The sequence below is a fragment of the Ctenopharyngodon idella genome, chromosome 16, assembly GCF_019924925.1.
Source record: "Ctenopharyngodon idella isolate HZGC_01 chromosome 16, HZGC01, whole genome shotgun sequence".
NCBI classification, from domain to species: domain Eukaryota; kingdom Metazoa; phylum Chordata; class Actinopteri; order Cypriniformes; family Xenocyprididae; genus Ctenopharyngodon; species Ctenopharyngodon idella.
The window spans coordinates 6,815,808-6,831,064 of record NC_067235.1 but is presented as its reverse complement, the minus strand read 5'-3'; the positions used below and the strand labels follow the sequence as shown (position 1 = coordinate 6,831,064).

Genomic DNA, 15,257 nt, shown 5'->3' with positions numbered 1-15,257 from the left:
TTTGGGTGGCATTTACAAATGGCATTTTCTAAATGTGATATTTTATTTTGGAAACAAACAAACAAACAAACAAACAAAAAAGACATGCAAGTGATTTTATTAAATAAACAACCTTTAAAAACGTTCCTGCAATTACAAGCCTAATGTTTGATGGTATTATAACAACAAAAATAAAAAAAGGTATGGCGTTTTCTATAACTTTTGTGTAATAATGCAAATGTCATAAATTTCTTACGATGCATGTGTGTTTAGAAACTTTTAAAAGCTTAAATGCGTTTAATCACAATGCAAAAATACATTAGGCTAGTTCTTTTGGGTATTTAATAGCCTATGATTGTGAATCACCACCTTTAGTGAAATATTAATGATATGATATAGTATTAAGACGAGTAACATATGAGGAAGGACAACGCAGCTTCTTTCATTTGATAAGGGATTTAAACCTCATTAAAATGCATCACACTCTTTTTCAGGTGACTCAGAGAAGCATCTGATCAGGATAGACTCCCACCTCTGTGAATGTAACGCATGCGCAGTGCGTCGCTGTGAGTCGAACGCATCGTCGGCTGTGCAGAGTGAAGAAGAGCAGGGATCGCGCTCCAGCCCGGTAATGACAGGTATATTCACTTTTATTCATTTATACGCAAAACACTGATCTATCGAAGCCTGTCGAAGTCGATTCGACAGCTCTTATAGCAGATATCATTGTTGTTATGTCTGTCACGAAGGACACATTTGATGGGCAAGACTGTGACTGCTGGATGAATCTACTAATATAGTGATCATCAAATGTGTAAAATGCTGTTTTGTGCTTTATTGTTGGATAAGAACGACACGTTTTTTAAAACATTCGTCGGTGCATCGGACATGCCAGCAGCTATTAATATATATTTGCAGTTCTCTTATGAGGGGACTCTCGGGTACAGAGTGTCTCAGCTATTCAGGAACATCAGATGACATGAAGAGCTTGGGATGACGTAATCTGTGACGTTTACCGCTTTATCATCACAGGAAAACCTTCAGCTTTACACAGATGCTCTCAAACCAAATGTAAAGACATTCACAGAATTGTGTCAATTATTATTATTATTATTTGTTACTGATACTATATTTTATAATGAATCAGATGTATGATATTTAGAAAGAATCCAGAATGTAAGCATTTTCATTTGTGAAAATGTATCCATCCATAGATGGTGGATACAATTGTCTTATCAAGAAGACTTGATTATGTAAATTTCCTCCAAATGGAGAGACATTTATAGAGACCAAATGGATGGCAAATGTCATTTATTTGCAATAAATGTAAAATATATTGTTTCTATATACATAATCAACATATTTAAATCAGTAGTTCTATATTTCTTCATAGTTTTAATTTCAATTGTCGTTCACAGTGCTTTATGGAATTGCAGTTCTTTCTCCCAGTAAAGTTCACAGTCTTGTATCTTTGTCTTTTTGTCTTATTTTCAAATACTTTAAATACTTTTTTTTAAATCCCTATGGGAAAAATGAATAGAAAAAAAAAAAATACTTGCTGGAAGCAACACCACTGAAAAAGTGGGCGGGGACTGATGCCCTCTATAAACTAACGTGTTAGCATATGTTGTTATAAAGTGATGACATTGAAATTATGCTGACGATGAGTAAATGTGGCTTCATTTTCACATCTCTGAAAGATATGACTAAACATTCAAATGAAACAAACTGATATTGTCAGAAGAGAGCTATGCTGAAGGGCAGCTGAGTCATTTCCTCATGGGTTTCAGCAGGTACACACTGAGCCATGATTTAATTACAGCGCTCTGCTGGAAGCTAACAGCCTTATTTCCCCTTGTGCTCTCATCACGCAAACCATCTTTTAGAAATTCTAATATCTGAACCTCAACAGCAACAACAACTCAAACTGAAAACCATATGGTGTTTGAACACACCCAGCATCACTGGAGGAAGACAGTGATCAGATCTGTTTTTCAGCTCACTGGTGTTATTCAGTGTGGCTGTCGGCATGAAACAGAACTTGTAATCTTTTCTTTCCTATTGTAATGTATATCCAAGTGAAACAGCTTCAGGAACTAAAGACTAAAAAGTAGGGCAGGACTTGATTTTGTCCATGGGGAATTGATTGGATGGTTGTGGTTTGCTATTGGTCAGTCTCATGTGAGTGACAGGTTGCCCCGCCTTCGCACCGGTAAACGCAATCGTATACGTCGATTGCAGATATACGTCGGTTTGCGTGGAATGCGTTGACATTTCAGGAATCACACCTTGCTGTCAAACCCAAACAGTAACCATGAATGCAGCCATCATGGACATTTGTATTACTGACAGATGCCTGTTGGCACTTTTTTATGTTGTTTTTTTCCCTTCATTTTTTTTTTTTCAATTTTTTTTTTTGTATAAAACATTGAAAGATTAATGGCAGAAGTTGTGGTTATTATTTATTGGTAATAGTTAACTAAAGGATTAATCTACTTACCAGAAAATAATTAAATTAATCTTAAAAATAATAAATAGATTATTTGACCAACCATAAAAATAATCTATAGATTAACAGATCATCAAAATAATCATCAGTTGCAGCCCTACTTTAAAGCTGAAGCATGTCATTTTTAATGTTCTTCTATCCCACATTAATATGCAGAGTCACCTCTCATAGGCTGATTTATAGTTTGGAGCAGGACAATCCAGGACAATGGTTTGCCTGACCAATGGTAGACAGGGAGGATTCAGGAAATCTGTGTAAAAAGGATTATTTTTGCAATTCTGTTTGGGTCTGCAAATACAAAACTTCAGCTTTAACAAAAGGACAATCATTATTTGTCAGTTAGTAAATTATTTGTTTATTAATTAATTTATTAAAACTACTTGGTTTTGTAATTTAAACGCTGTTTGTTGAGATTGTTTGTTGCCCGACTGTTAATTTGAGCATAAAATGCATATTGTAAATGTCCATGTTGCATAACTAAATGACAGTGTTTCATTTGTGTGCGCGTGCAGATGTGAAGGATGACTTCTTGCTCAGAGATCTGTGGGTCGGATTACGCTGAGAAGAGCCATGGTGCACTCAGCAGCGGTTACCAGGGTTACGGGGTGCGTTCCTACCTGCATCAGTTTTACGAGGAGTGCACTGCTTCCATCTGGGAGCGCGATGAAGATTTTCAGACACAGAGATCGCCTAGTCGCTGGAGCTCTGTGCTCTGGAAGGTGAGCTTTTGTGAAGGGTGGCCATGTGCTATTTCTCTGCAAAAAAAATTAGCAGCTGTAAGCCTGTTTTTATGTTTGCATGAATGTAGCCACATGTAGCCAGACTTCTGACTGTCAGTATAAAATATGGTTTACTTTGCAACTTATTCTTACCATGAACCGACACTGACACTTTGAGTCTATCTGACTAATATATATATATATATATATACACATATATATATATAACATTCAAACAATTACTGTGTTTCAGTTCGTGAAACACAGAAGACAATCACAAACCTGGTTCTTCCTCCAAAGCTCTCGCTGTATCAACCCAGTGCACCCTGACACACAGATGTCATGTGAAGACAGACGATCAGATAAGGCTGGGCGAAATCAAATTTGATGTTTAATTACAGTTTTGGCTTCCAACGATTATGAAAACAAGATCATTGAGATTAAAAGATTGTTGTGCCGCATTCAGTTTTGCAATGATGCTCTCGTTCTGTCAGGACCGCTATCGTCAAATATGATTGATAATTGCATAGATTATGTATTGGCGGTATGGTTCTGGGCAGGGACTCCCTTTGCATCCATGCAGCCTAGCATGGATAAGAGCAGGGAGAGCAGCAATAACCTCCCTAGGGTAAACAGAACCAACATATGCAGATATAATTAATGTCAATAATTTAACATGTACACATATTTCAAGAATTAGTTTGATTCAGGGGAATCATAAGGCCAATCCTGACTGAAGAGAGGAGGAGCTGGGGATGGAGGAGGGTAATTAGCTCCTGAGAATGCAATAGCTGCTGATAATACTGAAGAGCTTATATATGTGTAACGATGGGTCGGCAGAGCAGGGATCCATTTGCAAGCTTTATTAAGAACAGTATTTACACAGGTAGACAGGGGCAAAGGCAGGAACATAAACAAGGACAGGCAATGGTCAAGGCAGGCGGCAGACAAACAGAATCAGGGTACAGGCAAGGATCAGGGCAGGCAGCAAACAATCACAGTCCAGGAAACAGGCAAAGATCAGGGCAGGCAGCAGAGAATCACAAAGAATAAACAATCCAACCGGAAACCAGGAAACAGTCCACAAGAAAACGCTCAGTAATGATCACAACAGCAAATCAAGACTTCGCCATGAGGTGGTGTGTGTGTAAGTCCTTTATAGTCCAGGTAGTGTGCTAAGCTGTATGTGGCAACTGGTGATTGGTGTGGAGTGTGCATGTGATTGGCAAGGAGGATTATGGGAAATGGAGTCCAGGAACTGACAGGAACAGACAGTGATCGTGACAATATGGATGTTGTTATAGGCGTCATATTCCTATAGGTAGACGTGAGTCACCTGGGAATCAGCTGATGCGAGCTTGACTGACGTGACCTGCCAGAACTGACGCTAACGCTGGATTTTTGTGTTGTGTTCTAAATCCAGCATTTAGAACACATACATTTCTTTACAGAAATGCACTTTCGCCCCTTAATAAAAGCCAAAAAATACACTCTCTGCCAAGCTACGACATGTTTAGTTCAGCTCAAACCAAGATTATTTACTAATTTTTTATATTATTCAAGTTTAATAAATGCAAGACGATGTTTCCAGAGTAATTGAGTAATTGTATTTAATAATCATGATCTCAATATTGACCAAAATAATCATGATTATCATACCTGCATTTTACCTCCATATGATGGCTAATAAAGTAGTGCTTATAAGTGCAGTGCTGCTTTGTGTACTGGGGTAACCAGGTTAACTGCTGTATTTCTGCTTTTCACCTACTATTAGAGAGTAAATCTACTATTTTTGTTCAGACCAATTATATATAACATACTTGTAACATGTTAATTTATTAGGTTAAAATGTGAGGTTTATAATTTTTTAAATATTTATTTTTGTACTGTAAAGTAAAAGTGTAGTTCTTTTACAGTCATTTTACAGTTTAGGATGTTGCCATAGACAAACTACATGTAGTTCTATTCTAATATAAGAATTTCCCAAAACTATTTCAACTGCTGATTCCAAGAATTTTTTAGAAAACAAATCTCCCTCCATCACCTTTTCAGCTGGTCCAAAGCAGCCCCATGATCAAATTAGAACTGCATTCATTGGTCACACTTTATATTAGGTGGCCCTAACTACTATGAACTAACATTAAATACCCACAAGACTATGTATTTACTGTGTAGCTACTACATGTCATTCTGGAAAATTCCCACATGTATTGCTAATGAGTTGGAGTTATGGTTAGATTTAGGAGTACATGTAGGGTTAGGGTTAGGATTAATGGGGTTAGAGTTAAGTTTTGTGGTAATTGTTGGGTTATTTTTAGAGGTAAAGTTAACAGTGTAACTACAAATGTTAATTAAATGCAATTATTTTATATTATAATGCACCAACATGTATGTAAATAATAAATCGATTGTATCAAATGGTTAAGTACATAGTAGGTAAAGGGTTAGATCACCCAAAAATGAAAATTATCACATAATTTACTCACCCTCAAGCCATCCTAGGTGTATGTGGCTTTCTTATTTCAGCCAAACACAATTGGAGTTATATTAAAAATGTTCTGGCTTTTCCTAACTTTATAATGGGAGTGAATGGTACCTTAGATTTTGAGGCCCAAAAAAGCATCCATCCATCATAAGAGTAACCCATACAGCTCTAGGGGTTAATAAAGGCCTTCTGAAGCGAAGCAATATGTTTTTGTAAGTAAAAATATCACTGGTTTCTGCTAACGGCCATATGCGAGTCTAGTTCCGGCAGAAGAGTGACCTCTGATCTGATGCATGATGTATTGACAAACACAGAAGCGCAGAGGATAGAGCAAAACAAAACACCGTTCACGAATTAGAAGTCTGAAATGAGAATTTTTAAAGAGAAATGTTGGAGGATTGAGAAGAGAGAAGAGGACCTTGAGTTTGTTGCCCAGGCCTATTTGTTTGTACCGCGAGAGGCGTCTAGTCTCACCTAAGCTTACATTACTCCTACATCCTATGTCAGGTCAGAGGTCACCGTTCCGCTGGAATTCAACTTGCATACGGCCGTTACTGGAAGCCAGCGATTATAGTTTATAAAGTTATAAATATGAACTTATTTTTTTTTTTTTTTTTTTTTACAAAAACACATCGCTTCACTTCAGAAGGCCTTTATTAACCCCCTGGAGCCGTATGGATTACTTATATGATGGATGCATGTGCTTTTTGGGTTTCAAAATCTAAGGTACCATTCACTCCCATAATAAAGCTTGGAAGAGCCAAGATATTTAACTCTGATTGTGTTTGGCTGAAAGAAGAAATTCATATACACCTAGGATGGCTTGAGGGTGAGTAAATTATGAGATAATTTTCATTTTTGGGAACTAAGCCTTTAAGGCCACCAAATATAAAAAGTGACCCTAGTTTTCTACTAGTTCATTCTTATGTGTGCAGTCATAAGATGGTCAGTTTGAGGTTGAATCATAAATGAATCTATGCAGCAGATGCCAGTACTGTCATCCTGCTAAAGCCAATGCTGTTGAATATAGTACTATGGTTGTTCTGTCACCCTTTGTCAGGTCTGTCTCGCGCTGGGATGTCTGATTCTGGTAGCAGGGTTATCTGTGCTGCTGGTGGGCTATGCCACGCCACCTCGGCTCGAGGCATTTGGAGAAGACGAGCTGCTCTTCGTGGACGGACGCGCAGTGCGTTTTAACCGGGCACTGGACGCCTGTAAGCTGGCTGGAGCCGTGCTCTTCTGTGTGGGCGGCAGTGGGATGGCAGTGGGGCTGCTGCTGGCTGCCTGCTCTCAGGGCAGCTCGAAGGAAGAGCTCCATTTACAGCAGCGCTTCAAAGAGCGGCTCGCTGAAATCCAGGCCTCCGTTCAGCCCGTCACCCGCGCACCCACCCCGGGAGAGGGCAAGGTGCCCGTCACGCTCTCCAAGGTACAGAGCGTCCAACCCGGCGCAGAAACCTGACCTCAGCCCTCGCCACAGTTAAATGTCAGCAAATCGAGATTCCAATGGTTTCGTGCAAAACAAAACAACAGTTCCAGGAACAGTAGAGATAGATAATACTGCACTTTCTCTGGCGCATATCATTCGTCTATATTGACCAAGAGTACAGAGAGTATTTATGGAGATTAACATAAGCGTACCCTACAGATCATCATGCCACAACACTGGTGCTCCTGAATAGACAAACAGCACAAATATACTTGCGTGCTATGCTGATAACAACGGCTAGGAATCAGAACACCTTTAGGCAGCTGTTCCAAAGAGCAACATATTCTTCAGCGGCGTCAAGGCATGTGCATATTAATACCGAATAAGTAAGAATAGTTTCTCCATTACACTCAAATCTTGCAATGAACGCGAATAATCCTCGCAGTCTTCGCTACTTCACAGCCTCTTGCTTTAATCACAATTTCTATTGTGATATATGAGATGGAGCTAGTCAGAGTCACTCATAAACAAGCAGAAAGAAGGCTGTGCGTCTTACTGGCTAATTTATCATTGCTGCCTTACTAACATTGTCAACGGAAACTACAATGATTTGTTATTGCTCATTCAAAAACCTTCACATTGGTTCATTGCCGTCATCTAAGGTGCAATTTTTCTCCAAATCTCTCCAAGCGAACGCTTCATGCTCTATTGCTACAGTCAATCAATAGTTAGTTGACAGAACGCAATGCGTTCCAGAGAGCTGAAGCCACAATTTCACATCATGCGGCAGCATCTTAATACCACGCATCCGTTCTACTCAAATACATCATTGCTTTTGATATCAAGGGGCAAAAATAGATTAACGTCAAGATGCGCCTGTGGGATTATGTAATATCCTCTCATTGTGTAGCACATCATTCTTGCTTCAGCTTCTGTTTTCTCAAGAGGACATTAAGCGCCGTCACTGTCTGTAGGTAATTACACTCATTGGAGCGGAGCCCATTAGGACTTTCCATGTGCTTCTGCTAATGTTCTAGAGATAATGCCACTTTTTCTTTCTGTCTGGTTTTCCTTTTTGTGTTGTTGTTTGGCTTCATGGCTTCAAAGTTTCATTTCAAGTGTTTGTGACACTCATTCCTAAAAACACAATTATTTTGTGCAGGTATTTCATTTCATTTCTTTCTTTCTTTTTTTCTTTCGTTTTTTTTTTATTTTTTATATATTATTCACTTTGATTAAACATTGTAAACTACTTTCAAGTAGGTTGATAAGAATGAAAACCATAGCCGCTTCTGTGAGTGTAATCTTTTGTGTTATTTATTGATTATGAATTATCGTTGAACATATTGCATATACATTCAGAAATTTGAAAATGACAAGGCTTGCTAATGAACTCAAACCAATCACAGGATATTTAAAAATCTAATCTCTGAGACAGGCCTAAATGAAGTTGAAATATAACATTTATAATTTAAGCTGCTTCAAGAATTGATACTTGTTTAAAATGACATACTGTATGTGACATTGTGACTTTGCAGAAACTATCAAAGCTTCTGGTTTGGTTTGTGCCATCTTCTTTTGGGAAGGAGAAGGTATTGGAGCTGTTCTTACTCTTGGAACCTGTCTATTTTTCAGCAAACAGAATAAAAATAACTGTTTGTTACCGTCAATGTCTGTTAGTGATCATTTTTCTTCTTTGATCTGAATTTGCACATTGAAATTGTCATTTAAGAGATATCAAATAATCACAGTACATAAAAGGTTTCCATTATTCATGTAATGCATTCTTTAATTGTATAATATTGACTATAGCACATTGTCATATTAGTATAAAGATTCGGTCATATTAGGAAAATTTCAACATAATGTTGCGGGCAAAAAGATCCATCTGGTTGTTAAGTCTGACCTCATACACGCCCTCAGGAGAAATTCCAGATTGTGTGGATTCCATTTGAAATGACTATATTTTGTCTGCGACAATTCGCTGAACAACGATAAAGGTGAGTGTACAATAACGACCACACTTACAAAAGTGTGAGAATGTAATAATTGAATATAAGAATATCAGTGAAACCGATTGCCATTGGATTTCATGTGTCTCATAACCAATCAAATTAATGCAAAATTATAGTAATATTCTCACTCTATAAGGCTACTAAAAATAATAACACTCAAATAATAGCACTGATTATTCTTTTTAACTTATTATTTTAAATGTAACTCATATACTTTGACATTGCCCTCTGCAGTATTTCAAAGAGATAACTTCTTCAATTTCAACTTTATTTATGTCCCCCAAGTGGCAATTGGTTTTATGGCAAGACAGACAGCCCATAAAATACATAAATGCCACAACAAAAGTGGGATATACAGGTGCTGGTCATATAATTAGAATATCATCAAAAAGTTGATTTATTTCACTAATTCCATTCAAACAGTGAAACTTGTATATTATATTCATTCATTACACACAGACTGATATATTTCAAATGTTTATTTCTTTTAATTTTGATGATTATATCTGACAACTAAGGAAAATCCCAAATTCAGTATCAGCCGCGGAGGTATCGCGGCTTCCGGAACGTATCCGCGAAACGGACCCGTATCGGCGTCCACTGACGGATCCGCAACGAAGGCGGATCGCGGACCCGCCGTGGCTCCGCATCCGCGATTAAAACCTTACCTCCAAATTGATACATACATCCGCCGCGGACTCATAAAAATCCTGGCTCATTAGGCCCGGGTCCGTTTTGGACCCGTTTATCTCATTTTCAAAATCCCTTCTGTACTTGCTGTAGGATAAAATAGGATAAAACTAAAACTATCACTAGGCCTAGGCTACTACAGCAATATAGGCCTAAGCTTAAATCTGCATTGCCTTGTATTTTTACCCTAACAATATTGTAAATAGGCCTAACAGAAAAGGTTCAAGTCAAGACAAGACATGAATTTACTGTACAAAAGTAATCACTACTCAATGAAAATATAAAATTGATATTTATATTTATGTTAAGTTATTGGTTATAGCCTATTCTGTTTTTGTTAAGTAGCCTACGTTGGCGAGGCTACTCTACATTCATTTTGTGGTCAAAACCTAATTTAGTGCTTTATAGGCCTAGGTCGGTGTAAACATAAAATATTTTATCTATTAGGCTACACCTTCAATGAAATGCACAGCTAAAATATCAGAAAATGAATAACTGGCGAACGACAAGAAGTTCAATAAAAAGGTTATTTATTGCTTATTTTTCCATTTGTGTGGATGGAGGCGGGACACGTCTCCTCGCTGCCCGATCCGCCGCCAGGTTGAACCACCTGATTGCGTGCTTGGTGACCTCCACATCCGTGGCTGACTGTGTCACCGTGTTTTTCCTCACAGCACCTGTAATCAAACAGACAGATATGTTTATGTTTATGGAATGTAGCATCCAAAGCCAAGTATGCTTACACAATACAATATATGAGATAGGCATTAAGGAGATTAAATTAAAAAAGAAACATGACTTACAAAGTCATAAACAGGGTTGTGGTGGTTAAAATAAGAGGTGGGTAAACTATGAATTCGTGATCAGGGTAAGGTGTGCTGCGCCTTTTGCTATCGGATGTTTAAAAAAAGACATCCAAAATGTTCAAACAATATCAGTGGTATTAAATGGTTCCTTGATCAGAGCACATATTGTATGTGGATAAATCAGTGTGGTTTTGTAATGTTTTAAGTTTGTTAGGGTCCTACATACATTCTATTTGGAGGCAAACTCTTAACATTACATTACATAAACTCTTAACTAGTGCTGGGCAGTATGACCAAAAATTTATATCACAGTATTTTTCAAAATGATATCAGTTTCACAGTATATGACGGTATTTTTTTCCCCTATGCATGACCAGGCGTTAACCACATTTTCTACTGATTGAGAGAGGAAAAACTGCAGTAGATTGACTAGAATGCCCTGTTTTACTGTCATGATGAGTGAATATTGTAGAAAAATTCCACACTAGAGTTAATACAGGTTTACAAAGCCCCACAAAATGATGCTGTGGGGAGACAACAACCAATAAAACACAGACCTGCAACACACTCATTACAGACACATGAATATTAAAATATGACCATAGGGATAGAAAAAAAAAAAAAAAAAGAGTTGAGGGCACCTTAAGCATTTAAAAAATCTAACCCTATATAACAACAAACTGCCAAAACGAGGGAGAAACACGGAAGAACATTTAAACTGTCTAAGGATATTTTCAGTACATTTAAGAGCACTACAGTCTCTGAATAAATGACACATGTAAGTTTAACACAAAAAGAATAAAGCAGTTAAATTTTTGCCCATTCTTCTTTGAATTGTCAGTGTATTTATTAATGTATTTATTAGTGACAGGCTGCGCCGCGTTCCGAACGTTGGTTAAGCGACACATACCGGTATTGCGGTATCATCAAAATTCATTTCATAACAAAAATAAATACCGGCATTCGGTATGAACCGGTATACCGCCCAGCACTACATATATACCTATCAAAATTAGACTAATACAGATTGAAGTTGTGTTCAATCTCTTGATCTGGGTAGTGGCAGCTATTGGGGAAACTCACCATCTTCATGGCATCAAGGCCTTGTCCTGAAGAATCTCAGCGCCAAACGCTGGGGATCACATCTCATCTAGTAACAAGAGCACAGCCATAATTGTAAGAACTCTAATGACATCTTTACCCCCTGATATTGTATTGGTGATTCAATTCAAACATTTTAGAGGCTAAGAGTATGAGCAGTGTGTAAGCTGACCAGATTTATGTGAAAAATAACTTAAATGCCTAAAGTTGTCGACCCCCTGAACCAGTCAGCATTTAAAGTATTTAAGTATTTGGTAACACTTTACAATTAGGTTCATTAGTTAACATTAGATACTAATACATTATTAAAATCTTGTTAACATTAGTTAATGCACTGTGAACTAACATGAACAAATAATGAACAACTGTATTTTCATTAACTAACATTAACGAAGATTAGTAAATACAGCAACAAATGTATTGCTCGTGGTTAGTTCATGTTAGTTAATACATTAACTAATGAAACTTCTTGTAAAGTGTTACCAAATATTTAGTAAAACGTATTTAAGAATGTATTAGTAAAAAATACATATACATAAATAACTCAAAAAGACCTAGAGAAAATATATTAATGACCATAACATCCTGTTTATCATATAGTTTCATATAGTTTATCATAAATACAAACAATATAATATTATTTGTCATCTCATCTCATTTCGCTGATTATTTTACCCTAAAGGCTTTTCACAGACACTCTCCTGAAACAACCAGGGGTTAAAGGGTTAGTTCACCCAAAAATGAAAATTCTGTCATTTATTATTCACCCTCATGCCGTTCCACACCCGTAAGACCTTCATTAACCTTCGGAACACAAATTGAGATATTTTTGTTGAAATCCGATGGCTCAGTGAGGCCTGCATAGCCAGCAATGACATTTCCTCTGTCAAGATCCATTAATGTACTAAAAACATATTTAAATCAGTTCATGTGAGTTCAGTGGTTCAATATTAATATTATAAAGCGGCAAGAATATTTTTGGTGCGCCAAAAAAAAAAAAATTAAAAAAAATAACGACTTATTTAGTGATGGCCGATTTCAAAACACTGCTTCAGGAAGCTTCGGAGCATAATGAATTGGCGTGTCGAATCAGCTGTCCGGAGCGCCAAAGTCACGTGATTTCAGCAGTTTGGCGATACACTGATTCATAACGCTCCGAAGCTTCCTGAAGCAGTGTTTTGAAATCGGCCATCACTATATAAGTCGTTATTTTGTTTTTTTGGCGCACCAAAAATATTCTCGTCGCCTTATAATATTAATATTGAATCACTGTACTCACATGAACTGATTTAAATATGTTTTTAGTACATTAATGAATCTTGAGAGAGGAAATGTCATGCAGGCCTCACTGAGCCATCGGATTTAAACAAAAATATCTTAATTTGTGTTCTGAAGATGAACAAAGGTCTTATGGGTGTAGAACGACATGAGGGTTAGTAATAAATGACAGAATTTTCATTTTTGGGTGAACTACTAACCCTTTAATGATTTTAAAATGTGATTTTTTTTCTTTTCTTTTTTTTTCAAAAACATAAAAAAATCTTAGACCCCAAACTTTTGAACAGTAGTGTATGTTTGAGGATTTGCTTACTGGTTATATGGTTTTTAGCCTGAGATTTTCTTCGACAGGAGTGCAGGCCATCAGCATGGAAGAATCTAGGAACATAACAAACAGTTTATCACAGAGCCTATTTAATGTCAGGTTCATTAGAATCAAACCAGCTACAGCAGAGGTGAAATGCAGGTAAGAGAAAGTAGAATATACAGAATATACAAAAATGTATTAACAGAATTTGTTTTAGGCTTACTTCATTTTATATTGCTCTGTGTTACTTACATTTGGATGTCAGAACCTTACAAACTGTAATATTAAAAAATAATTTTGCAAAAGAAAATAACATGCATGGTGATATAGGTAAAATATTTTGTGGGGTAACACTTTGGTATGGGAAACATATTTACTATTAACTTTTGCCTCAAACTCTTAATATGTTGCTTATTAATAGACAGTAAGGTAGTTATAGCGTTTAAGGGTGGATATCAGGTAGGATTTAGGGATGTTGTAGAATAAGGTCATGCAGAATAAGGCATTAATATCTGCTTTATAAGTAATAATAAACAGCTAATAAGCAACTAGTTTAAAGTGAGAATTGTTTCCCATACTAAAGTGTTACCCTTTGTGGAAAAATGCGTATTAAGTTATTTAATAAGCTTTCTCAGTTCACCTGAGTTTCATAAAGTTTCTCCTCTGTCAGCAGCTCTTTCCCCTCCGGTGTTGTAGAATTATTTTTTCACTCCTGAAATCACAGAACATTTTTTCTTCAATGTGATTGGTATTAAATTATTAAACATTAAATGTAATCGAGGTAATTTGTTTACCATGAAAGATCATTTCATTTCGTTTCATTCGATTTTCGCGCTTCCTGTAAGTGATGTCAGTACAGCAGTTTAAATAAATGAGCTCACTTCCAATTACCCATTGACAGATTACCAACAAAACCTTAACAAAACTATCAAAGCCTCTCTTCTGCACATAAAGATGTGATTAAAAACGCAAACTTTCATAAGAGCTCAGTATATTAGCCAAACAGTTCTGAAAACGGTTATGCTAACGGACTTTTTCGAAGAAAATAAACTATTTCAATAAAGTAAATATTCGACAGGAGCTGTCAATTACAGGTAAGAAACGTATCCAGAACAGTTTTATATTATTTATGTGATTTTAGGGACTAAACTCACCCGAAAGCAGAGAAAGCAACAGCGAGAGACGGAGATTTTGCAGCTTGTCCGTTACTGCCTTGCCGCGTTACCATGGTAACTTCTCCAGCGTTTGAATTTTCAAAGCGCGCGCCCATTAAAACACGTCAAAGTTACGCAGCATTTACATAAATAAACATTTACCATTACCAGTTTAGGACCTGATCCGTTTATTTTGCAGAGGACGAGATATGTTCAGATAATTTGGATACAAATTCAGATAAATTGTGATTACAAACTGCCTGTAGTAAACCGAGTGCCTTAGTAAGTTTTAAGTGTCACAGAATTAACAAAAGATTTTTCTAATTTACTTAAAGTGAAAACTTACCTGAAAACCACAGATCTCGCCGGAGTCGCCATTTCTCTCGTGGGTTGCAGAGATGAATGGTCACGCTCAAACAGATAAGCGCGGCATCGGCCTGCAGTTGTGATCCGACGAGCTGGAAAGAGCACTGACTGAAGACACGCGCCTATGCCTGGCCGATCCTTCTTAGATGTTACAGATATGAGGCCGAAGTCGGCCACACGTATGTGTGCTATCTGGGATTAATATACATGATGATATCAATAAACTTACTCAAGAGGGTTCAGCGCAACCGTGTCCCAGCAAAGAAAGTCTCCACTGATACGACTCTCGTCTCGGCTCTTGGTGTACTGTGGTTCAACCGTTACAGTAAAGGCGCGTGCGCGTCCGCGGATCCGACTTGGGTCCGCTCAGGATCCGCTGATTGACAGTAGAATTTACCCGGAATTTACTCCGCCCGGAGGCG

The 15,257-nt window shown here is 37.3% G+C and overlaps 1 protein-coding gene and 1 long non-coding RNA gene across 4 annotated transcripts; one reads left to right on the top strand and one right to left on the bottom strand.

Annotated features, from left to right (window-relative positions):
- The first annotated feature begins 479 nt into the window (after nt 1-479).
- nrsn1 (neurensin 1) lies at nt 480-8,788 on the top strand. The gene is made up of 3 exons (XM_051866828.1): nt 480-617; nt 3,001-3,207; nt 6,753-8,788. The coding sequence occupies exons 2-3, from the start codon at nt 3,010-3,012 to the stop codon at nt 7,149-7,151; spliced, it is 597 nt and encodes a 198-aa protein (XP_051722788.1). The 5' UTR covers nt 480-617; nt 3,001-3,009; the 3' UTR covers nt 7,152-8,788.
- A 1,330-nt stretch (nt 8,789-10,118) lies between these two features.
- LOC127497977 (uncharacterized) lies at nt 10,119-15,130 on the bottom strand. 3 transcript variants are annotated; one of them, XR_007925730.1, is made up of 6 exons: nt 14,816-14,830; nt 13,956-14,027; nt 13,539-13,591; nt 13,322-13,386; nt 11,713-11,779; nt 10,119-10,500 (listed from the first exon to the last, which is right to left on the bottom strand). It is a non-coding gene; the product is annotated as an uncharacterized LOC127497977 (long non-coding RNA). The 3 variants fall into 3 exon arrangements; XR_007925731.1 differs by lacking the exons at nt 13,539-13,591; nt 14,816-14,830 and adding an exon at nt 15,065-15,130 and having other exon boundaries at nt 10,127-10,500; XR_007925729.1 differs by lacking the exon at nt 13,539-13,591 and having other exon boundaries at nt 10,127-10,500; nt 14,816-14,833.
- Nucleotides 15,131-15,257: the final 127 nt, after the last annotated feature.

Coding starts and splice junctions, on each gene's coding strand:
- nrsn1 (XM_051866828.1), top strand. CDS start 3,010: ATGACTTCTTGCTCAGAGATCTGTGGGTCGGATTACGCTGAGAAGAGC. Junction 3,208..6,752: donor GGAGCTCTGTGCTCTGGAAG/GTGAGCTTTTGT, acceptor ACCCTTTGTCAG/GTCTGTCTCGCGCTGGGATG.